This window comes from Saccostrea echinata, unplaced genomic scaffold (genome assembly GCF_033153115.1).
Source record: "Saccostrea echinata isolate AGI-Se365-2 ecotype Australia unplaced genomic scaffold, CSIRO_AGI_Sech_v1 ptg000009l, whole genome shotgun sequence".
NCBI lineage: Eukaryota > Metazoa > Mollusca > Bivalvia > Ostreida > Ostreidae > Saccostrea > Saccostrea echinata.
Genome location: NW_026889758.1, coordinates 34531455 through 34558270, shown reverse-complemented (window position 1 = coordinate 34558270; position 26816 = coordinate 34531455). Strand labels below are relative to the sequence as shown.

Below are 26816 nucleotides of genomic sequence, written 5' to 3'. Positions count from 1 at the left end.
CTGTTCAGAAGTTATGGCCAAGGTTAAAGTCTCATAAAATTTTGCAAAAGTGGGTCAAACTCCAAGGTCAATGTCAAATATGATGGTACCCAAAGAAAGGAATACACATGTGAAATATGAAAGTCACAGCTCCAACCAATCAAAAGTTATGGGCAAGGTTAAAGTTGAGAACAGACAGACAGACAAACAGACTGACAGGACAAAAACAATATACCCTCGGGATCTTTCGATCGGGGGGCATAAATATTTGTTAGATCCTGTTCTTAGAAACAGTGTAAAAAAAATTCATTGAGATCAGAAAGCACTTCTGAATAGTTTTTTGACTTGAATAACTCTTGTTAAGTACTGCATTTAAGTCCTTTTTTAGCCTAAAATGAGACATATCAGTGATCAATAGTCTCTGGTGAAACTGTACATTCACTCATTTGTATTTAACAAAGAACAAGAAATGCAGTAATTTTATAGCAAATTTTTGTATCTTTCTGTTGTTTAATTTTTAGCTCATCTCAACAAAGTTGGAGGAGCTTATGTAACACCCTCGGCGTCAGTGTCCCAGGTTAAAATTTCAAGTACTGTATACAAAATTATTTGACATGACAATCTTCTTATTTTTTATTCACATTTCCGCACTAAGCTAACTATACAAACAAAACGAAATGAAAAACCAAATTTAGAAAATAGAGCATGAATCCTAATACATGTAAATATCAACATCTTTAGAGAAAAACAATCAGTACGAAAGAAATATATGACTGGGACTGATATTTTATATTTTACACAGGAAAATGACAGGCTTCCTCTGGACAGAATTAACAATTCATATACAGGTGAAGAGCATGAAGTCTTAGTTTTAACAGTGACAAATAATGTAGTTTTATGGTACATGTATAATTAAAAAAAAACAGAAAACAAAAGCAAGAAAAGTTTTCTTTTCTATTATTTCAAAAACAAAAACTTTAAACATTTGAATTACCAAAGGGATAGTTTTAATATATTTTATTAATGTGGGAACCTACTCAGGAAATAAATAGATAACTCAATCTTAATCAACTACAAAAATGTAATTTTGGCAAAATTTATACATTTCTATATTCTCCATTGATATTTGTCATTGTGCTTTATATTAGTGAAAACTCCCCCAAAATGATGTATGTAAAATATACTGCAGTAGAAATTACTGATTACATGTACATATTATGGTGCTGCTCCATAGAATTCAAAAATCTTCATAAAATGAATGCAAAATTTCCATCTTAAAGCTTTTTTTTTTAACTACAAATGCAGTGCATACATTAGTCTTTTTACAATATACTGTTAACATCATTTTTACATAATTTACCACCAAGTTTTCTGAACTTTTCAATAATCTGAAAATAACACCATAACTTGGTTTCTTTTCAATTTAGATTTTATGCACAAAGAGCAGAAATACTGGTACTTTCTGACAGTATTATGAAATGTACACAAGAATTCTGAAGGTTAATTATGTCTGAGCATTAAAACTCTCAACAGACCAACAAGAGGCCCAGGGGCCACATCGCTCACCTGAGCACTGTGGCTAGGAAAAAAGAAAAAATCAGTTTAGTATTGAAAAGCTTAAATGCATAAGTGGTCCCAACCTACCCTAAAAGGGAGTGGGGGTATGATATGAACAAAATTAAATCTACACTTATTAAGGATGCTTACATAATTTTTTGACTGTGACATTTTTCTCTACAAGTTTGAACTTTCATTGTGGCCCCACCCTACCCCTGGAGGTCATGATTTGAACAAATTTGAATCTATACTATCTGAGGATGCTTCCATATAAATATTACAAACAGTGGCTTTGCTGTTCTTGAGAAGATTTTTAAAGATTTTTCCTATATATTCCTATGTAAAACTTTGATCGTTCATTGTGGCCCCACCCTACCCCTGGGGGTCATGATTTGAACAAACTTGAATCTACACCACCTGAGGATGCTTCCACATAAATATGACCAATCATAGCTTTGCTGTTCTTGAGAAGAAGATTTTTGAAGATTTTTCCTATATATACACCTATGTTATACTTTGACCGTCCATTGTGTCCCCACCCTACCCCTGGGGATCATAATTTGAACAATCTTGAATCTACACCACCTGAGGATGCTTCCATATAAATATGACCAATCATAGCTTTGCTGATTTTTGAAGATTTTTCCTATATATTCCTATGTAAAACTTTGATCGTCCATTGTGGCCCCACCCTACCCCCGGGGTCATGATTTGAAGAAACTTGAATCTACACTACCTGACAATAATTCCACATGAGTTTCATCTTTCCTGGCCCATTGGTTCTTACTTTGTGCCAAGTTTGATTGAAATTGGCCCAGTAGTTCTGGAGAAGAAGATGAAAATGTAAAAAAGTTAACGACAATGCCAACAACAGACAAATTTCGATCAGAAAAGCTCACTTGAGCTTTTGGCTCAGGTGAGCTAAAAAAAGTACTTTGTACAGTTTTATATTTGTAACACAATATCCTCATCTGCATTAATCAAAACCAAAACTACAAAACATGTACTTGCTATAGTCTCGCCTATATCAGAGGTTATAAAACAAACTGAACAAATTTTAAACCACTAAAATAAGAACATCTTTAAAGCTACTTAAAAACATATGCTGTACATCTCTTTACATATATTAGAAAATGTTGACAAACTGGAAAGAAAGAGTTGTTTTCTCAAACCATTGGCACTGACTGTAACGTGTAGCATCAAGAAGACAGTAAATTCACCACAACCAAACATCATAATCTTCATCTTCCAAATAGTCTGGTACATCATCACTCCATAGTCCGGAGGCGTAATCATCTTCATAGGTGTATCCACTGCCATCATCAAAATCATCTTCATCTTCCTCATCTTCATCATCTATTGGATAGTGGATGTCATAGGTGGCCCTGCTGCGACATGGAGAGAATTTGCAGTGTGGACAATTGAAGTGGCATTTGGTTAGGTTGCTAGGTAACTGGATCAAACAGGTGGCACTCTGTCGAAGAGGTTGAGGAAGTTCCTGGAGATTCTTCCATTTCTTCTCAGCAAAATTGAAACAGAATGTTGTAGATATGGTCTCTGGGTTCTTAAAGCCTTTGCCACCAATGACATAAAAGTTGCTGCCATCAGAAATTGTGCTGTATTCTACGCTTTCAAAGGGGTTAGCTGGGAAAGGCAAAAACTCCTCTTTGATATGCTTCCATTTTCGTGTTGTCATTGAGTATTTTGTGTATGAACACTTCCCCATTCTTGTCACCACAATCTCATCTCCAACAGGAATCATTAAATTGTCCCAATAAGCACCTTTGGATTGATCATACTTTCTATTCACAGTCGTATCATATACATAAAATTTTGCAGACTTTCCTCTCCTTTTGGGATTTGCTCCCACTTTGTTGGCCAAGACACAAATCTTCCTATCCTGCATTACACATGCCACCAAATGGGAGTTTTCATTTCGTTGAAACAGAGTCTGCTTGACTTCACATTTAGAATCATCTTCTTTCACTTCCATAACAAAAGTGCTCCACTGGTGTACCAGCTGAGGACCAAACTGAATGACATGGCTGGAAATTATTGCATACAATTTTCCTGCACATGCTAGAATTGTGTGAAGCGTGTTATTGCCATAGTTTTCTGGAACTTCTAGTAGAAAACTTGTCCATTTTATTTCCTTCAGATCAAATTTGTAAACAGACACTTTGGAGGAAAAAGTTTGGTGCCCATTATCAAAAACATACAAGCACTTCTTTTTTGAACAGTATGTTATTGTAGCTTGTTTCATTTGGTACGGGAGTGGTGCTAATTCAATCCACCTGTCTTCTGCCAATACATATCCTAGTAGTGTGTTAACAGCCATGGACTCTCTGAACGGAAACATATGGAAGATGTTTTCAAACATTATCTGACCGCAGCCTCCTGCCACCAGAATTGCCTCCCTTATTCCATCATCTTCCTTGATGAGTCCTGTTATGTACTTCATTTTAGTGTTCAAGACATGAACCTGACATTTTTCATTCTTCACCACTAGAGGATATGTCTCAATCTCCTTCTCCAGAATAGTCTTGGGAATCTTCTTCAAGTCCAGTGAACAAAACAAACCGGGGAAGAACTCCTCTCTATTCTCTTGATCAAATTCCACCCACTTCAGGATGAACTCAAAAAATTGCATTTGTTCTACGTAAGACAAGGTCTTATCAGTAAGGAGTGACAACACAGATTCTGAAGTCAAGGTCAAAGCATCCTCCTGTTGCATGATGTCTGGCAAATGTCCTCTTAAGAATTCAAATACTTTGTTGTAAAATTCCAAGTTATACAGACTGCATAATAAGCACATTTGGACGCAGTTCTCGACAGTCATAGTAACACTTTCTAAATAACTTTGACAGCATGATTTTAAGTCTGCAATCTGGAAATAGTCAGCCACTTCAAGAATGTCCTTGACTGTCTCGTAAGATATCTCAGCTATCCCAGTGTAAAGGAAAGATATAGCTGTCCTTACTGCAGGGACTTTGCCAATCTGAAGGTGAATCTTTCCTGAAATAAATTTATAAATTTTAAACTTTTTTAAATATTACCCTTAAATATTTCCAAATATTTCACACAACCACTGAATATTTTTCCTTTTTTAAAGAAAACCATATTGACTTTATCTAGGGCACTAAAATTTTCTTCAAAATTACCACCACCGGTAGTTAGATCAGTTTCTGACCTGCCTACACAATATCAGTAGTTTTTTCTTTTTACCAATTTGTCCACAAGATTTGGCTTGCATGCAGATTTTCTACTTTCAATACAGAAAATATAAGTGAATTCACATGAAACAGATACTCAACACCTTCACATAATACTTGACAACTAGAAATGTGTCCATAGGACATGAATGCCCCGCAGAGAGTATATTAGTAATGGAACATTTTAACAAATTGAGAAAAGTGAGGTCAAGGTCAAAGGAAAGGTCAAGGTGAAAAAATATTGATGCAGTTGAATAGCTCTCATCAGTATGTATCAGCATATGAAGTTTGACACTAATTTAAGAAAAGTGAGGTCAAGGTTAAAGGAAAGGTCAAGGTCAAAAATTGTTTATGCAGTTGAAAAGGTTACATCAGTATGTATTTGCATATGAAGTTTAATAAAAATATTATGAATGGTTTCTTTAAAACTGACCAAAACACTTATTTAAGAAAAGTGACGTCAAGGTCAAAGGAAAGGTCAAGGCAAAAAAATATTGATGCTCTCATCAGTATGTATCAGCATATGAAGTTTGACACTAATTTAAGAAAAGTGAGGTCAAGGTCAAAGGAAAGGTCAAATTCAAAAATGTTGATGCAGTTGAATGGCTCTCATCATGTATCAGCATATGAAGTTTGTTAAAAATATCTTGAATGGTTTCATTAAAACTGAGCTAAACACTAATTTAAGAAAAGTTGATGCAGTTGAATAGCTTACATCAGTATGTATCAACATATGAAGTTTGATTACACTCTCTTGAATGGTATCTTTAAAACTGAGCTAAAAACTTATCTAAGAAAAGTGAGGTCAAGGTCAAAGGAAAGGTCAAATATTGATGCAGTTGAATAGCTCTCATCAGTATGTATCAGCATATGAAGTTTGTTAAAAATATCTTGAATGGTTTCATTAAAACTGAGCTAAACACTAATTTAAGAAAAGTGAGGTCAAGGTCAAAAGAAAGGTCAAGGTCAAAAAATGTTGACGCAGTTATAAATAGCTTACATCAGTATGTATCAACATATGAAGTTTGATTACACTCTCTTGAATGGTATCTTTAAAACTGAGCTAAACACTAATTTAAGAAAAGTGAGGTCAAGGTCAAAATAAAGGTCAAGGTCAAAAAATGTTGATGCAGTTGCATAGCTCTCATCAATATCTATCAGCATATGAAGTTTGATAAAAATATCTTGGATAAGTTTCTTTGAAACTGAGCTTTGAACAGAGCTAAACACAAAGTGTGACAGAAGGACAGACGGAAGGACGGAAGACGGACATGACAAACACCATATGCCCCGGCCATATTCATGGCGGGGCATAAAAACAACTCAGGACAACTACACATGAAGAGGTGCAAAGTTATCTCCATAACTAACCTTTTTGTCAATTTTAGACTCAACTTTTATGCCTGTCAATTGGGCAGTTACTCAATTGGATATAAATGCTTGAAAATTTTATTTCCTATATTCTGTTTTCTGTTTCCTATAATTCAAGTATCTGTCTTATTTTAAAACCTGAAATAGTGGAAATCTGCAAATTGGGAGATTTGACACTTAAACAGTAGAGCATATTTGGGGGGTAAAAATCGTAAAGGTATAAATGGGTAAAGCATGAAGTAGACAGGTCTGCAGTTTTTTTTAAAGCCATCTGCAAATCCAAATATGGAAAAATATTTTTAAGGTTTTGCCAAAGGTCAACATATCCAAAAATTTATTTTTACAATAGCTCCAAAACTATGTGGTTTAGAAAGTTAAAACTTTTACACTTTATAGATATATCATTGATTAACAGATAGAAAGTATCACTTGATAACAAATACTTTTAAAAAATATTTATCGAGAAAAATTCTTTTTAAAAAATGCATATATTTTTAAAAAATACACCTAATTAATTCCATACTTTTAGTGAAAACCATCATTCAGAAACAATATATGTTTATCAATGAAGGGCAAGTTGGACTTCGATAGCCTCTGAAAAATTGTTTTCCCTGTTTATTTTGTCCAAATGTTAAGATTTGAAACCGAAAGTACATTGCAAATGGCGGATTTTATAGGGGTCTTCTCTTTATACGTCATGCTTTCAATAACAGCCTTTCAGAGACCATTCACGTCCAACTTGCCCTTCATTGATAAACATATATTATTTCTGCAATGATGGTTTTCACTAAAAGTACAGAATTAAGCAGGTGCATTTTTTTTTTAAAAATATGCAAATTTTTTGAAATTTTTTTCTCAAAAAATATATTTTTTTAAATATTTGTTTTCAAGTGATACTTTCTATCTGTTAATCAATGATATATTTATAAACTGTAAAAGTTTTAACCTTATATCTCACATAGTTTTGGAGCTGTTGTAAAAATTATTTTTTGGACATCTTGACCTTTGACAAAACCTTAAAGTCAACTGTTTTTTTGGTAATGTATGGATGGATAATACAATATTTTTATGTACTTCCCTTTGGATAATTTAATGAAAGACAATAAAAAGTCTTTCTTTGCTGTGTTATACAGGATATAGCAGTACATTAAATACAGAAAAAGTATACATTACCTACTAACAAGGATTATGTATTTTTTCTTCAATGTTGCAATCATTATACAGTAAAACACACGTATAGAGAAATGCCAGGAACAACCAATTTTGATTTGTTATAAACTTAATTCATTATATAAATTAATTTTATCACATGATTTAAACCAAAGGGAATGAATATCACTTCCCTATAAGTGTCAATTCATTATAAGTTAGTTTTCTGAACCATGTTTTTACTGCATTACACAACAAAGAAAGCATTTTCATTGCATAAATGATAATGCCCAATTATATTATTCCATTACTTACAAATTCTGTAAAGTGTTAGGGCTCGACATTAACGCTTGTCCGCTTGCCCAGTAACAGTGAAAAAAAATTACACACAGGTGAATATTGCTGGGCACTTGTCCGATTGGACAAGTGCATTTTAATGTAAAGGAGTCTCTAAATAATAATAAGAACGACTGTGAAAGTTAATCGGTAGTTTCAAGACGGAAGCTGTACATAAAAACCGGACTTCGATCCCGATAGGGATTGCTATTAATTGAATTCACATTGGATCGGGATCAAACTTAACGAAGTTTGGTTCACTTGTGGACATTTATGTTGTTGTCAGGACAGAAAACCTAGATAAAATTTCGTTTTATATGTTTGTTGTAAATATCAATATCATGACGAATCAATAAAGCACATGTCATGTGTAATGGACTTTAGTTTAGTTTTCAAGTTGACAGTATTAGATCTTTATTGAAAAATTTTCGGACAAGTGAAGTTGAAGTTCGGACAAGTAAATGTCTTGGTCACTTGTCCGAATGGACAAGTAGGAAAAAAAGTTAATGTCGAGCCCTGAGTGTACATATATATAGGAATTACATATTAATGTAGATGAAATTATGAGCGTTAAAGACAATGTTTTACCTGAGGTTTTTTCTTTCAAACCACTGTCATAGAGAGATTGGAAGTAGGGACACATCACTAACACATTCCAATGGGCACGAATTTCCTATGCAGAAAACATATTAAGATTAATGCCATATGTATCATATCGTAATCATGATTTCTGTGTTGCTCTGCTGTATTAAATGTTATGGCCCAGATTCATTCCATTCTTTTTAAAATTGCAGATTTCTAATTTCTCACTTATAGTTATTACTTGATGAAGAATCTCATACTTCTCCCTTCAATGACACTGAATTTATCTAAATGACAATGACCTAGAGGGTATGCTATTCATTATTTTTAATGAAAACAATTTCTGCTAGTTGTGCAGGCATAAAAAAATGTCAAAGATATAATGCACTTCTATTAGTATAAGACCAATAGAGCCTCACTAAGACCTGAATTTGGGATCCAATGGTCACTAACTCAAAATTTGCTTCCAACCTGCTTAGGAACGCAGGTGGTTATACAAAGTTCTTATTTACTTTCATGGTTTTGGCCTCAATCTTAGGATGATAGCTCCTAAAGATTTGATATGACATCAGGACTGCATAGAAGATTTTAGCAGCTAGGCTATTTAGGCCTCAATGAATGCACTGAATGAATCAATACTGTTATGGTTTGACTAGCATACTGTTTAAGATTATAGCTCTACGTAAGCTATACAGGTATCTACATTATGATATTTAAATGTCTGATGTACAACAGATTTAAAGGAGATTCATAAGTTTCAGCATCTTACAATCTTTACTACATTTAATTGTTTAACAAATACAGAAATATTAACTAATAATCAATGAACAGATATTTACCACTTGCTCTACAACAAGAACGACATCACACAATTCTGAATTTGATAGCATCTGATCATGTAGATGCAGCTGCAGAGACATAGCATGTGTGGAGCGACTTCCCATGGTGCGGGGAAAAGGGGTATCCATGGCTTCTGATGTACCACTGAAAACTGAAACAACAAAAAAATTAATGTAGTATAAAGGCCATGTTCTTGTTAGTTTAATGTAGGATTCCTCAAACTCTTACCTAAAATTTTATAATTTGAAATGTTTATGAGGAAAGATATAACTTTCCTTACCTCTTGCCAAGAGCCAAACCTTGAAGGCTAATTTTTTTGCAGGAATATTAAATCACACTAATTTACTCTTCCTCTCTTGATCACCAACAAACATCAATGTACAATCTTACCAGATTAGAGCCATTTCAGTTCAAATTAAGTTTCTATTGATCAGGTGCTTTGTTACAACTCGAAATGTAATAACAATGCAAAATATAATAAACCACGATTATTGCATTTTCCATTATTACATTTTGCATCAAGGTCAATGCAGAATGTAATACTGCAAAATGTAATAACATGATTTTGGATTATTACGTTTTGCGTTATTACATTCTACATTTGGATTAATGCAAAATGTAATAATGCACTTTCTGGTGGTTACATTCTGCATTGATATCGATGCAAAATGTAATAACGCAAAATGTGATAATCCTAAAGTCTCTTTTTACATTTTGCATTAATACATTCTGTGTTGATCTCAACACAAAATGTAATAATGCAAAATGCAATAATCACCAGTTTATTAAATTTTGCATTGTTACAGAGACTACAAGGATGGTCAGTTCAAATTATGAAACTGTATTATGCAACGGTAAGGAGATTTGTAACATCATTACTTTAAAAAATTCCACTTTTTCTGGTAGGCATCTGCTCTGACTCTATTCTGCACGTCAAAATATGAACAGCGGGGAACCGGGGAAATATCGGATTATTTGCAGTTCCAAAAAACTTTAAAGTAATGCCCTCTTTGATCAGCATTACATTTATCTTGTAATAATTTGCATATGTCGAATCTTCGCATTACATTTTATTGCTCAACGTTGCAAGAATGCAACCTCAGAAAATCTCAATGACTGCATGTACGGAAAGCTAAGTGTAAGAAGTCTTGTCAAACGTCAAAATGCTATGAAGAATGCAAAAATTTTTACTCTCTTAATATCCAGAATGGATACCAAAGCATTATTCTCCATTCACATGTCGTAAATAAAACAAATCATACCTATTTCATTGAAAAAACTATCAAATTTTCACTAAACTGTGGCCACATTTCGTGGAGTGCGGGAAACACGAAAATAAATTTAGTTCCCTATGGATAAGTCATTCAAAAAAGTGTTTGTGGTAGTATTTTGAATATGATAGCAGTGTTTTAGAGAAATAGCCAGATTAATCATAGACATATAACAAATTGATATTTGATCTCTAAAATCATGATTGTTGGTTAGAATTTCGAAAATTGGTGTTTCGACATTAATGAATATAATGATGTATGAGCTATCCATTTTTATTTATCATGGCGGAAAGTGAGCGGTTGAGCCCCTTCGTTTACTGGGGTCAGAAAACGGACCATGTCTCGTTAAAAATTGATCTGAGGGATGTTGTTGTAAGGCGTAAAAATTATATTTTCTATCTTATTATTATATTCAATCGAGAAATCGCCCTGCTGCTAGTTATTGAAAAATCAGCTGTAAATTTATATTCTACAGGTCCGGCACAATCTCTTGATTTAGCTATATAGCTTGATTTAGCTATATAGCTTTATTAAGCTATTCAGAATAGCTTGATTTAGCTATTTCATCACACTTTTTTCTTAAATGTGCTATTTTCTCAGCATCCACAAAAAGTGGCACCTTGGTGCAGTGATAATATTCAACCTTGAACTCTTCTGAAAATAATGCATGTAAAAATCACTCATCAAATTGTGTCTCCTTAAGAGACTTTGTACTCAAAGTTCTAACTAAAATGTTTTGAGGCTATATAAAGCAATTGATACAGTTATTTCTGCAATGAAATTATAAAGGAGGCCAATTATGGTCAACAAGATAATTGATTGGTAATAATTCAGTACAATGAGAAGCAATCAAATTTATGTGCGAAACATGCAATCAGTGGTACCATGCTAACTGTCAGTCTGTTCATAGTAAGACATATAATGAACTTGTTAACAACAGTGCCATTGCTTGGGATTGTATCATATGCGACTGTCCTAATTACAGCTCAGTCTGCTTTGAGCAAGTAGTCCTAACTTCAAACCCCTTTAGTGTGTGATCAGACTCAACCATTGCTAGTCCAGTACCAAATACAACCATTGTGCCAGTTCATACCTCCACACCAACTAGGAAACATCAACCTAGACCAAAAACATCTCCTATAAAGCTACTCAATGTAAACTGCCAGTCGATCAAGACCAAACAATGCCGTATTAAAAACCTCATCGAAAGCACCAAACCCGACATTGTTGTGTGTACTGAGACCTGGACAGATCCATCAATTACTGACAATCAAATTTTCCCAACAGATTACAAACTGTACCGTAAAGACCGTGCCACTACTGGAGGAGGAGTGCTCATTGCTGTTAACAAAAACTACCTGAGTTCACCAGTCCCTGAGCTAGACTCAAACTGTGAAATCATCTGGACGAAGATCAGTCTAGTTGGACGGAAAGATCTATACATCACATCATATTATAACCCTAAAACAGCTAATGAAGAATCCCTAGATGAACTAAGTAAATGTCTAAATCGTGTATACCAGATAAGAAATGCAAGTGTAATTGTTGCGGGTGATTTCAACCTACCTGGATGGAACTGGGCTAACAAGACACTAAAGCCAAATACACCCTGGCCAAGTAACCACTACAAATTTGTAGATATCTTAGGTGACAATGGCCTAGTTCAGCTAGTAGAATGCCCAACAAGAGGTGACAACACCCTGGACTTAATACTGACCAATAATCCATCAAAATTTAACAGAGTAGAAACCATTCCAGGCATCTCGGACCATGACATTGTCTTTGCTGAAATAGATACAGTACAATTCGTTTATTATCTTAGTTTATTTGTCAGGCCAAAACTTTATAATAAGCGACTTTTATAATAACCATAATCGGCTGAAATTCATGTCCGACGGCTGACGATACGACGTTTGTGTAAATTATTGGATGTATTATACATCTTACGTTACATATAATTTCGATTTTTTTAGGTTTATTTGAAATACAAGTTAACTGACATATCATTTCACAATATTTACTTACTGTTTCAACTTTTTATTAAATATAAATTCACTTAAATAAAGCTTAATACTCTTCAAACTCAATCTTCTAGATCCCTTGGCATCCATCTTGTTTATTTTGATCTACTTTCATCTACTTTCATTTTCAATTTATGGTCAATTCAAATTACAAATGTTTCGTTTCGTTTTTTTTTTTTTTTGGTCACATTAAATAAATTAACCCAGCAACAAAGCATACATTCAAATTGTTTCTTTTATTCATCCAAAGTAGACATAAAAAAATTACCTGTTTACACTTAATGTCGCCGTATAATTAAAATTAATTGATACAGAAAATGACCAATATAGTGGCCTAAAACGCTTTTGGACGTATATAAAACATCAAAGAACTGACAACAATGGAATTTCACTGATACGCAGTGAAGGAGTTCTACATGCCAATCCCACTGACCAGGCAGATGTTCTGAACAAAAACAAACAGTTCCAGTTGGTATTCTCAGAGAAGACACAAATCAGTACTGAAAAATTCATGCGCGACTGTCCTATGAGTGGAAAGTACCCAGTTGCTCCAGATCTGCACATCACCCATAATGGAATTCTAAGACTAATGAAAAATATGAATCCATATAAAGCAGCGGGTCCAGATGGGATTAAACCAAGAGTGCTGAAGGAGTTGGCTGACAGTCTATCCCCCATCCTCACCATCATCTTCAGGAAATCTTTACAAAGTGGAGAGGTTCCATCTGAGTGGCGTAAAGCACATGTCAGTCCGATTTTCAAGAAGGGTGACAGATATAAGGCCGAGAACTATCGACCCATTTCCCTTACATGTATCTGCTGCAAGCTTATGGAACACATTGTCACCAGCCATATCATGCAGCATGCTGACCTTAACAACATACTGTACCCACTCCAGCATGGTTTCCGTAGCAAAAGATCCTGTGAAACCCACTCATTGAGTTTATAGATGACATAACCACCCACATGGCTGCCGGAAAGCAGACATATGTATTGATTATGGATTTTTCTAAGGCTTTTGATAAAGTTAGCCATAGCCTCCTCATCCATAAACTCCGACATTATGGGATCCAGGGCAACGTGAACAACTGGATTTCTAGCTTCCTCTCTAACAGAACACAAGCCGTAGTTGTTGATGGAGAGATGTCCAGCTATGTTAGTGTCGAGTATGGCGTGCCCCAAGGATCAGTCCTTGGGCCATGCTTATTCCCTTTCTACATAAATGACATGCCAGAAGGCCTCAATGCCACAGTAAGACTATTTGCTGATGACACTATTGCTTATCTTACTGTCACATCAGAATTGGATACCCAGACACTCCAGACCGACCTAGATAAATTGGGCATGTGGGAAAGGAGGTGGAAAATGGAATTCCACCCAGACAAGTGTAATGTACTATCGGTCAGCAGGAAGTCCAACCCAATACATCATCAATATAGGCTACATGGCCATACTCTCGAGCACGTAAAGAGGGCGAAATACCTTGGCTGTCTAATAACATCTGACCTGAAATGGAGTGACCACATAAATAATATCTGTGGTAAAGGAAATAAGACCTTGGGATTCCTCCGTCGTAACTTGAACATCAGTTCAACTTCAATAAAGGAGAGTGCATACAAATCGTTAGTCAGACCCCTGTTGGAGTACGCAGCACCTGTCTGGGATCCCTACACCCAAAAAGACATCCATAACCTAGAAATGGTACAACGACGTGCTGCAAGATACATAAGCAACAGGCATGGCAACAGATCGAGTGTAGACAGCATGATTCAACACTTACAATGGCAGTCACTTGAAGAACGTAGGCGAATATCCAGACTCGTCCTATTTTATAAAATTGTTCATGACGAAGTTGCCATCACCAAGTGCCATCGACTCATTCCATCATTACGTCAATCACGACATACTCATCATAAAGCCTACCAAATACCATCTTGTAAGAGCGATTATCAAAAGTATTCCTATTTCCCTCGTACCATCCAAGAGTGCAATAAACTACCATCGGGAATAGTCTCGGCGAATACACTTGAGACCTTCAGGTCTCAGGTGATCGCCTTCCAGCCATAAATAAGAAATATCATTTTAATCTTTTAACCTTTTAAAGTTTTAATTTTGATCATATCATGCGCACCACATTTGCCATAATAATCAGCTTGTTGATTGTGGGCAATACTTGGCAGAAGCAGAATCATACTTATCCATGCCTCAATGCACACAAGGTAGTGTACAGTTACTCAAACAATGAAAACACATCTTTTGCTTAAAAGTATTCAAATGCTGCAATGTTAGAACTCTCTTTGATTTCGGTTGTTGTTTTGTTAGCCCATAGTACATATATGAATAGTCAAATACTTGCGACTTTTTGTCTATTTCTTGCAAAAAACATTTTTGTGAAAAACTGTATAAAAATAGCTTTATCAAGCCATTTTGAATAGCTTAATAAAGCTATATAGCTATTTCAAGCTATATAGCTAAATCAAGAGATTGTGCTGGACCTGTTCTATTTCTAGTAATTTTCTTATAGGCCTAAAATTCATTTAAAAATATCAGATACATATTGAATATTTCGTGCTATTTATGTCTCTGAAATAATAGTTTTAAAAAATGTTGAAAATAAAACATCCATTTAATGCACAGGATCCCAAAGTCGAGTTGACTGAAGATGGGCTAAAATTTGAAGCCGATGGGATTGGTGTTAGGGGCAACAACTTTTATCAGCTGGATATAGATTTTTACCATCCTGTTGATCCAGACGTAAGAAACTGTTTAAATAGTTGTTATATCAATAAAAACATATTCTAAAATAGAAAATATCAACAGCCACATTTGAAAATTGAAATGACTTAATTTATCAACACTCCACTGTTCAATAAAAGGATGGGGTCATTAGACACACTTGGGAAATGAGAGATTCCAAGTGTAATGGGTTTGGGCCTTGGATATCGGCCTGGGTAGCTCAGTCGATAGAGCACCTGACTAGTGATGCAGGGGTCCCGGGTTTGATTCCCGGTCCAGCCATACATTTTCTCCTTTCCTGTTACAGATTTGGTGTCGTGACCACCCCTGGACTTGCAGGTGAAAGTCCTGCCAGGGGCTAATAAGAACTTGGGTTGTGTCTTCGAGGGCAAAGACAATTTAAGGAGGGAGGAATGTAATGGGTTTGGGCCGTGGATATCGGCCTGGGTAGCTCAGTCGGTAGAGCACCTGACTAGTGATGCAGGGGTCCCTTGTTCGATTCCCGGTCCAGCCATACATTTTCTCCTTTCCTGTTACACAAGTATAGCACAGATTCAAAATCTGATGAGATGGATCAACATTAACAGTTGTCCAAATGCCCGGGGCAAGTAAATTCTCAGTTCAGGAAAGTGAAACTTTCAATGTACTTGTTCAATAAGGCAAGTTATATTTTTAATAGAAGCATATAGTGTTAATCTGTTACTTACCTTAGTTTATAAATAAAACAATAAGAACACTTGATTTCCACTGGAAACATGACTGACAGTGCTTTTGCATTCGGAATCCCTCAGTAGCATTTCTGGATTATACTGTTCATTCAAGAATTTGTTTGGTTTGTTATTCTGTTTTCTTTACTCTTATGTCTAACAACTTTGTCACCTATTTATTAGGAAGTTAGATTATTTCTTCATTCACAGAATATAAGACAATGTACCCTGATCAAGATATTTATGTTTCATAGCAACTGTCTTTCTTTAGGATTGCTTCAAATTCATCTCTGAAAATCAAAATTTACAGAAGGATCCAACCAAAAATAATTTTTAAAAATATGAATTTTATTCTATAGGTTATTGTTGCATGGAAGTGCGAGTTTACAGGCTAAATACAGCTTAACTTACTATAACGACAGTATCTGGTCACACTTTTCTTATCATAACATTTACAGTTATTTTCTTCTTTCTTAATTTTGGGCAACCAAGTTTTGTATTTGGACAAGTCAAAGTTTGAGTTTACTTGCCAGAAGGGCAAGTGAATGTGAAAGTTAATGTCTATCCCTGGAATATGTAAGAGTTGTCATTGACAAAAAGGTTTTCAGAGCTGCTGAAGAATAATTAAAACAAGATGTGTTTGTGAAACACTGATGCCCCCGTATGGCAGCTTATGGCGAAGGTTAAAGTTTCTTCAAATGCAAGTCAAAATCCAGGCCAAAAGATAAAAAATGTTGATACCCAAAGAAAGGTCTTGTCTCGAGGAATACACCTGTGAAATTTGAAAGACCTAGATACAACTGTTCAAAGGTTATGGCGAAGGTTAAAGTTTTTTAAATAAAAGTCAAGGTCAAGGTCAAAGTGGTTGGTATCCAAAGGAAGATCTTGTCACAAGGATTACATATGTGAAGTATGAAAGCCCTAGCACCAACCATTCAAAAGTTATGGCCAAGGTTAAAGTTTTTCAAAAGTAGGTCAAACTCCTAGGTCAAGGTCAAAAGGTCAAAGTGGTGGTTGGTATCCAAAGGAAGGTCTTGTCGCAAGGATTACATATGTGTAAAGTATGAAACCCCTAGCTCTAACCATTCAAAAGTTATGGCCAAGGTTAAAGTTTTTCAAAAGTAGGTCAAACTCCTAGGTCAAGGTCAAAAGGGTCAAAGTGGTTGATATCCAGAGGAAGGTCTTGTCACAAGGAATACACATGTGACGTTTGAAACCCTAAGCACCAACTGTTCAAAAGTTATGGCCAAGGTTAAAGTTTTTCAAAAGTAGGTCAAACTCCAAGGTCAAAAGGTCAAAGTGGTTGATATCCAGAGGAAGGTCTTGTCACAAGGAATACACATGTGAAGTTTGAAACCCTAAGCACCAACTGTTCAAAAGTTATGGCCAAGGTTAAAGTTTTTCAAAAGTAGGTCAAACTCCAAGGTCAAGGTCAAAAGTTGTTGGTATCCAAAGGAAGGTCTTGTCACAAAGAATACACATGTGAAGTTTGAAACCCCAAGCACCAACTGTTCAGAAGTTATGGCCAAGGTTAAAGTCTCATAAAATTTTGCAAAAGTGGGTCAAACTCCAAGGTCAAGGTCAAAAGGTCAAATATGATGGTACCCAAAGAAAGGTCTTGTCACAAGGAATACACATGTGAAATATGAAAGTCATAGCTCCAACCAATCAAAAGTTATGGGCAAGGTTAAAGTTGACAACAGACAGACAGACAAACAGACAAATGGACAAACAGATAAACAGACAAACAGACAGACAGGACAAAAACAATATACCCCCGGAATCTTTTGATCCAGGGGCATAAAAAGAAAAAAAGAATTATTGAGAAATGCACAAAATGAAGTCAAGTTAAGCAATATAGTGTTAATAAGATACAAAGTATTTCTTCTAGATGTCTTAATGGAGATGAGTGAATATTGGAAGCTAATTGTCTAAAAATGAATTATTTCTCTTGATGTTGCAGAAAAGTAGATACAGAGTGTTGAATAGGTGCATTGACTTCTACATCCAGAAGAAGGGGAGTGGTGAAGTGTGGCCAAGGCTCACATACCAAAAAATCAAGTACCCCTGGCTCAAAATTGATTTTGACAAAGTTGCGTATGAAGATGAATCAGAATCAGAGGAAGAAGACAAGGTTTTTTTTCATGTTTTCAAATTGAAACATTTTACTTAAAAAAGACATTACACTTAGGTTCTGTTTTAGTAAATTTTAAAGGACAGTATGTTTATAAGTTCAAAAAGAGAGCTGAGTAATCAGAAAGATGACCATTGATTAAGTCTTCGTAAATTGTTTGTACAAGCTTAAAATGAAGACTTTGTTCCATGAACATGTAAGTATGCATATTATTTTTAGGCAAAAAATATGTCCGAGGAAGATGTTTTGAAACAGATTGAGAAAGAACTGGACTTAGATGCTGCTAAAGGCCCAGGTAAAAGTTTGAAAAATTTATATATGCTACATGTAGGTTACCAGTATTGTTTTCATTGGATGGTAGTGACTTTTAACTGTTCCCCAATGCTCTGGAGTTTATCCCTTTGAAAGAGTTGTTTGAATATGATACCTGTATATACGGATAAAAAAATTTTTGGAATGTTTGCATTATTCTTAGATTTTTATGCTAAAAAAAGCAGTTGTCTTTCTTTCCTGCAGTTACAAACATTTTCTTGTAGATTTACCTGATCTGAAGACAACATACCTGTTTTTCTACAATCTATTCCAATTTGTTGGCTTCACCTTCATCAGCAGTGTTCTTATTGTAAATTTCTGCAGAGACAAACAAAGTAATTAGCTTCAGCTTTATATCTACTTTTGAAAGTTTTGAAATTTGCAGTAATAAAGGTTTTCTGTTAATACTTACAAATTAAGAATTATGATTTCATGAAATCATTTGGGTAAAAAAAAGATGTACTATTCAATACTTTATTTTTTTTATTATTGTAAAATTTATATGTAATTAAAGTTATTTCAAGCATATACCTACTTATAATAACCTGTGATTGGTTACAGTGGCAATGACATCGAGCTTCAGCCTGGTAGGAAATCCCTTAATGATTTGTCAGACAGCAGCCATCATGGAAATTCTTCATCCTATGTTAGGGCTGGTCAAATCAAGTGCAATAGCCCCTTTAATGCAGGTATGGCTTGAAAGTGAGATGATTTTTTTTTTAAAGATTATATTTAAATATGAAGACTTTATGAATATATTGTAAACATAAGTAATAAGTCTGTATGGGTATTTACGTATCCAGGTGTTTGCATCTTCATCTAATTTAATATATCTGTTCAGAAGTAGTTTGCTTCATTAATCTTTAAGATCACATAAATTTTTCCTTTGAAAAGAAAAAAAAGAAGATGTGTGGTTAATAGGGCTGTCATGAGTACCCGAAATAACCGAGAACCGCGGTCCAAGTTGTTCGGTTCGGTTCCGGTTCCATTTTTCCGGATTTCGGTTTGGGTCTGGTTTATATATTAGAGTCTGTTCAATACAAAAAATGGCGTCGAAATCAAAGGAATGATGAAGATAACAGTGATAAATAAACATCACAACTGAAATCTACTCCATTCCATGACAAAACACTTGTCACAGAAGTAGTAGATGATTATCAAAACGAGCAGGAATGGTCAGGTTGTGGCTAATAGTAGGCCAAGTCGCCGATGTCTAGACGTTCGCATGGTTAAGACTTGTTTTCAATGTAAATTTAATGTAACAAATAAAGATTTTTCAAGTTAAATTCATGAAATTACGGTTTAAAATAGATTTAAATACCCGACCCGAAAAACCCAAAACCGAACCGAAAATTTACAGAACCGACCCGACCCGAAAAATTTTGGAACCGTGACAGCCCTAGTGGTTAAATTTTTAATTGATTTGATGATTAATAATTAAATAAATTTATGACAAAAGAGTAAAGACTGAAATTATTTTGACCAAGTAGGTTCAGGGATCATTCATCCATGGATGAAAACATAACTGTGCAATTAATTTAATGTCATAATAGGATATTAATTGTATGATAGGTGCTGTTAATTTCATTGACAGGTCCTTGGGAGAAATTTTATACTATTTGTTGTAATTCTTCATGAAGAGAACATACAAACTGCACCTATAGTATTTTTCTTGCTTTTAACATGGAGTTTGATAGAAGTTGTTAGGTAAGAAATTTATCATTAGCTCACCTGAGCTGAAAGCTCAAGTGAGTTTTTCTGATCACCCGTTGTCCGTCGTCCGTCCGTCTGTCCGTCCGTCCATCTGTAAACTTTTCACATTTTCAACTTCTTCTCAAGAACCACTGGGCCAATTTTAACCAAACTTGGTACAAAGTATCCTTGGGGGAAGGGGAGTTTAAATTGTTAAAATAAAGAGCCAAGTCCCCTTACAAGGGGAGATAATCAAGAAAAGACAAAAATAGGGTGGGGTCATAAAAAAATCTTCTTCTCAAGAACCACTGGGCCAGAAAAGCTGAAACTTATGTGGAAGCATCCTGGGATAGTGTAGATTCTAAATTGTTAAAATCATGACCCCCGGGGGTAGGGCGGGGCCACAAAAGGGAATCCAAGTTTTACATTAAAATATATAGGAAAAATCTTCTTCTCAAGAACCACTGAGCCAGAAAAGCTGAAACTTATGTGGAAGCATCCTGGGGTAGTGTAGATTCTAAATTGTTCAAATCATGACCCCCGGGGGTAGGGCGGGGCCACAATAGAAAATACAAGTTTTACATTGAAATATATAGGAAAAATCTTTAAAAATCTTCTTCTCAAGAACCACTGAGCCAGAAAAGCTGAAACTTATGTAGAAGCATCCTGGGGTAGTTTAGATTCTAAATTGTTCAAATCATGACCCCTGGGGGTAGGGCGGGGCCACAATAGAAAATACAAGTTTTACATTGAAATATATAGGAAAAATCTTTAAAAATCTTCTTCTCAAGAACCACTGAGCCAGAAAAGCTGAAACTTATGTGGAAGCATCCTGGGATAGTGTAGATTCTAAATTGTTAAAATCATGACCCCCGGGGGTAGGGCGGGGCCACAAAAGGGAATCTAAGTTTTACATTAAAATATATAGGAAAAATCTTCTTCTCAAGAACCACTGAGCCAGAAAAGCTGAAACTTATGTGGAAGCATCCTGGGGTAGTGTAGATTCTAAATTGTTCAAATCATGACCCCCGGGGGCAGGGCTGGGCCACAATAGGAAATACAAGTTTTACATTGAAATATATAGGAAAAATCTTTAAAAATCTTCTTCTCAAGAACCACTGGGCCAGAAAAGCTGAAACTTAAGTGGAAGCATTCTGAGGTAGTGTAGATTCTAAATTGTTCAAATCATGACCCCCGGGGGTAGGGCGAGGCCACAATAGGAAATACAAGTTTTACATTGAAATATATAGGAAATTTTTTTTAAAAATCTTCTTCTCAAGAACAACTGAGCCAGAAAAGCTGAAAATGATGTGGAAGCATCCTGGGGTAGTGTAGATTCTAAATTGTTCAAATCATGACCCCCGGGGGTAGGGCGGGGCCACAATAGGGAATACAAGTTTTACGTTGAAATATATATAGGAAAAATCTTTAAAAATCTTCTTCTCAAGAACCACTGAGCCAGAAAAGCTGAAACTTATGTGGAAGCATCCTCAAGTAGTGTACACTCTAAATTGTTCAAATCATGACCCCGGGGATGGGGGGGAGGGGGCACAATAGGGAATCCCAAGTTTTACATTGAAATATGTTGGAAAAATCTTTTAAAATCTTCTCAAGAACCACTGGACCAGAAAAACTGAAACTTATGTGGAAGCATCCTGGGGTAGTGTAGATTCTAAATTGTTCAAATCATGGCCCCTGGGGGTAGGGTGGGGCCACAATAGGTATTACAAGGGGGGAAGTCTGGTAATGAACAGCATGGCCAAAGTTTCTCAGGTGAGCGATGTGGCCCATGGGCCTCTTGTTTTTGGTAATATTTAATGGTTATTTTTATGCCGTGTTCACAGGGAGAGTTTATTTCGAATTAAATGCAAGTTACTGTGAACTAAATTTGAACTGCATTCACACAGAAAATTTCATGCGAATAAGTTTAATTCGAATTAATCGACTGTGCATCAAATTACTTTGCATTAGCTCTATGTGAACAGTAAGCGAAGCTAATTTGAATTAAATTCTAACGAATGCGTAATAGCAAAATTAAGCCACTTGTCACATGTCAGTGGTCAGATGTTAGTACTTACGCAATTTATGAGTGAAAAACAAAGAAAAATTAAGTTTATCACTAAACATCTGTACCGACCCTATGCTAATTTCTCTTCGAATTAATTTACTGCAAATTAAATATTTAATACGCATTCGTGTAAACAGGGCACTAGACAGACAAAAAGCTTACTCAATTATGATGATGTTAAGTAGATGTATATTTAATATACCGGTATGTCTCAAAGTTTATCTCAAACAGAAGATTTTTGTGTGTATGATTCACAGAGCACTGTGATATTTATAATAATCAATGCTTTTAAGCATTCCCTCTTTTGCCTCTCAGCAAAAACACAAGACATTCACTCTCTAATTGATTTTTATTGAGATCAATGATTTTGACTAAAAGCGTAAATTTGCTCTAAAATGCAATTTGTGCATGATATATGAATGGGGTATAAGAAATGCATTTAAAATTTCATATACATGTAATAAACATATAGTTCTTGTTTTCTGATCCTTCGTTCATTTGATTATAACCAAGCCATGATGTTCTCATTTTTTTTCCAGATATCCATTTTACATGTTAGCAGTTCTAAATCAAAAAGTTTACATTGTCACATGGTTGAGGTATACAATGTGGATGCCACTTTATCCTCTTGGCATATTTCTAGAAGGTAAACAATCAGATCTCAAAGTGTTATGTTTATATACATAACTCGATAAACATGCACATGTACTTGTATATTTAAAAGAGAAATATCATTTGCACAAATACATTTTACAGGCATGTATTTTATCCTGTGAGAAAAATGTGTCGTAATTTTGATGATTACAAGATTTTGAAGCTATTTACACAAAAGATTTTCTCATTCTTAGTTTAAAATACCCTCACATCCTAATTTCAATGTTTACAGTAACATAAATTCTATAAAGTATCCCTATTTTTATGCAAAAAAGGGAAATAATATGCATTACGTTTTATATTATTCTAATATGAGATGGAGGCTTTCTGGAAAAGAGATCTCATGCAGTCCTACATGAATGTTGTTACAGGTGCTGTAGTCATTTTAGCCATTCCATTATATGAGATGTCTGAAAGGTTCTGCCTGTTTCTACCAAACAGTGTCAACATGGCATTTTATTTCCCATGGCTTCTGTATGCATATCCACCAGTTTTGCTAATAGGTAAGTTTTATATTGATTCTCTCTAATGAATAAAGAATACTTAAGTGACTGTATTTGGGAATTTCTCACTGTTCTTTCTGCAGTAAAGTTATTAACGAGGTTGGATCCGGATATTTAAAGTCTTAAACTTTTTTGTCAAGTATATTTTTAGTTTTCACACATAACTTAATTAAAAATCAAAACAAAAAATGGGGATCAATATGCTTTTTTTGGCGCTACAGTATATTTAATATGACCTTTTTGCACTGAAATTTGTGTCTAAATCAAAAATCACATCTTCGACATTTTCCCTCCAATGTTTTTATCCAAATAAATCATGGGACAAAATAAACTACTAGTCTATTTAAAAAAAAGACACATTAAAATTGTGCCTAAGAAAAAGTTTCAAATTGCTTCGCATAATCAATTTTTTGACCTTTCTGCACTCACAAAATGTGATTTTTCCGACATGAAAAATTTAACAAGCAAGAAAATTATTTTAAAGTCTTAAACTTTTGCTGAATTTAAGCAGATTGTTCAAAGTTATCTTATATACTCAGAAAAGAAAAACAAAAGTGGGGGTCTATGATGTAAATTTTTAGATATTACTAAAAAAGTGTTAATTTATGTTAAAATTGGCTCAATTTTTTCCTGGACTTACAGAATGTATTTACTGTATTTGTCACTATATAATGAAATAATTCATAAGAAATAATTTAATAGATATTTAAGAACCAGTATAAAACATTTCACTGCAAAAAACTGCTCTGTGTGCAACTAGCATGGAAAAATAGGAATCTAAACTTAACAATACTGTATATATTTCAAAAGGGAAAAATTGATCATTTTCTTCTAAAAAAAACTTCCACCACAAAATATAGTTCCTGCCTTAATCCTATTTGGATGGAATTTAATCGTGGTTTTTTCATTGGATATAGTTTAGTTTGCATTGTAGAATCCAGATTTAATGTTAGAACTTAAAAATGATGCAGAATTTTAGAAATAAAGGTCCAGACCAAAATCTGCTGAAAGGCACAGGATGGAACCTCCTTAAATATGATTAATGAGAAGAAATCAAACTCCTACAAAGTTTTGGTTGGTTCTTAATTATGTATCAAGTAGTTTGTAAGGACTAGTCAATATTAAATGAACTATAAAGCTCTATGATTTTATGGGTTTTTTTTTTCCTTTTCAGCTGGATATAACATGCTCAAGTACATGAACAACCAAAGAAAGAAAGTATTAGGTGCCACATCAACTTCAAAATCCAAAAAGTCCTCATGAAGTTCACATTGATCACTTTACCAAGTTTTTCTAGCTTTATTTATTTTTAAATTCATTTTGTATCCATAGAAGAATGGTTAAGAAATTAATTTAATAACTGATTAATTTGTTTTATCTGATTATTTTTATTGCACTTTATTGTTGAATCGTTCAATATTTTGTAATACCAAGCATTATGTAAAACATGGGCAGTTTCAGTTTATACTGAAGTATTATGATTTTAGTGTAAGTGTTGTGATGTTTGAGTGTATGTTGCATTTGTCTTATAAAATAAGCAACTGCTTAGATACATGTAATTTATTATTTTGTATCAGTATTTTGGTAAGAATGAAAAAAAATCTTTTCAATACATATATAGTTGAGCTAGATCTTGAAAAGAATCTTGAGCATTAAACCCACATATTAAATGATATATTAAAACTATCTTGTCACAACTTAAATACATAAAAATGAAAAACAAAAACTGTTCTTAAATTCTGTTGCCAATGAAATGGAGGTATGAATGCTACTTACTATCCAATGCTAACAACTGAGGATACTTTTAAACTGCAAAGTGAAATCGAAACAAAACGAAATGGAAGAGACCAGGACCTAGCGGATATAAATGCTAGATATCTAGGTCTTGTGAATGGCCTGTATGTTTCAAATACAGTGAAACACGCTAATAACAAAGTGCCAAGGACAGATAATTTTGCTTTGTTTTAAGTTCGTTATATCCATTAAGTTTACAATATGTTTAAATGTCATGGGGAATGAAATCACTTTACTGTAAGCATCGATTTATTAAAAGCATGTTTGCTATAAGTGTGTGTGATTGTATTTAGCTGTTTAGAGTTATGTAGCAACTACAATATTAGTAATTTTTTCATTAATCACTAGATGCTAATTTAACCAAACTGTGGTAAAATTAATTTAAAATTATATTTATATATGCTTATATTTATATTTTGATTTTTCTATTCATTTATTAGCTCTTGAGATAATACTACGTCTATTGTGCAATGTGCTGTCACTGCTGTGTCGGTCAACTTTTTGGATAGTCCGAAATATCTGACGTTTTCCAGGCTTTTTTCACGATTTTGATATTTTACGTGCCAGGAAAACGTCAGAACCGGCGCCATTACAAAAACTGGAAATTCACCGCCTCCAACTGGAGGCGGCATTCTCGGGTTGATTTTCGATACTTGCTAACCGAATTAAATGCTGAATTCACAACTTATCAGTAGTACAATGCCTTTAGTACTCACCAACATCATTTATATGGGTTTGTTTATGAAATATACAATCTGGTGAAAACAGTTTATCAGAGGGTCGAGTTTTCTTTTCATTTCGTGCATTTTAAATTCTTGCAAGACCAAATCGAAATGTGGAGTGATATTTTCTTTTCATCGATATTGGTGAGTACTAGAAGTATTGTGGTACTGATAAATAGTAAGTTTGGCATTTAATTCGGTTCGCAAGTATCGAAAATCAGCTGCGGTTGGAGACGGTGATATTTCCAGTTTTCGTAATGGCGCCGGTTCTGACGTTTTCCTGGCATGTAAAATATCAAAATCGTGAAAAAAGCCTGGAAAACGTCAGATATTTCGGACTACTTTTTGGAATGAGGCCTTCTTTTTGGTTGACACACTCTGAGAACTGAAGATGCATCAACTTACAAAGTTTGATGATTTTAAGCCTCTTTTTTTATTTGAAACATTGGATATGGCCTTGAAACCCCAAAAGTAGGTCATGTTGGGTCCTCCGAGTGTGTCAACTAAAGAGTAATGGAATTTCACCGATATATCTAATTATTTCGAATAATAAGAGGCTTAGAGATGCATCTTCGGTCCTTGGAGTATTTCAACCAAAAAGTAGGTCACTGTGACCTATTTTGGTATTTCACACTTTTATCTCAATATTTAGGATAATAAGAGGCTAAAAATCATCAAACTTTGTCACTTGATGGATCTTACAAGTTTTATTTGCGAAAGTAGAGAAGTTTAGCAAACCAACGTGTACGTGTAGCAGGGGGCCCCCCACCCCTTTCCCCGGAAATTTGTGTATTTCAAGTTTTAACGCTAGGAAAGTATTTTCTTACCCATGAAAATGAGCTCTATGGGCTTTCGTATGTGTGAGACAGATGTCCCTGCAAAACATTCACAGGCACTCGTTCAGTTCTGACACAAAAAAAGTTGACCCCCATAGTATAATACTAACACCTTGTGTAATTAGTATAGTATATGAAGTGCTTGTGAAAATCAAGTCACATTCTACATACAAAACCGTGGAGTCATTTGGATACATTGGAGTTTCGTGTGTTGCCGACGAAATGACAAAAGTTTAAGGTTTTTGAACTTGAAATATCACGACTTTTTCAGCGCTAAATTAACACTTGCTCCGATACAGTGCTAAATTAACACTTGCTCTGATACGAAAGGTACAGCATA

The 26816-nt window shown here is 34.6% G+C and overlaps 2 protein-coding genes across 2 annotated transcripts; one reads left to right on the top strand and one right to left on the bottom strand.

The window, feature by feature from the left end:
• Window positions 1-599: 599 nt before the first annotated feature.
• On the bottom strand, window positions 600-10345 carry LOC133182266 (kelch-like protein 3). The gene is made up of 4 exons (XM_061317043.1): window positions 10289-10345; window positions 9026-9177; window positions 8193-8277; window positions 600-4551 (listed from the first exon to the last, which is right to left on the bottom strand). The coding sequence occupies exons 2-4, from the start codon at window positions 9152-9154 to the stop codon at window positions 2753-2755; spliced, it is 2013 nt and encodes a 670-aa protein (XP_061173027.1). The 5' UTR covers window positions 9155-9177; window positions 10289-10345; the 3' UTR covers window positions 600-2752.
• Window positions 10346-10574: 229 nt separating this feature from the next.
• Window positions 10575-25310, top strand: LOC133182265 (very-long-chain (3R)-3-hydroxyacyl-CoA dehydratase-like). Its single transcript, XM_061317042.1, has 10 exons — window positions 10575-10669; window positions 14956-15072; window positions 17725-17895; window positions 18115-18190; window positions 18432-18542; window positions 18769-18896; window positions 19802-19914; window positions 22507-22613; window positions 22993-23124; window positions 24299-25310. The coding sequence occupies exons 1-10, from the start codon at window positions 10580-10582 to the stop codon at window positions 24385-24387; spliced, it is 1134 nt and encodes a 377-aa protein (XP_061173026.1). The 5' UTR covers window positions 10575-10579; the 3' UTR covers window positions 24388-25310.
• The last annotated feature ends 1506 nt before the right edge of the window (window positions 25311-26816 follow it).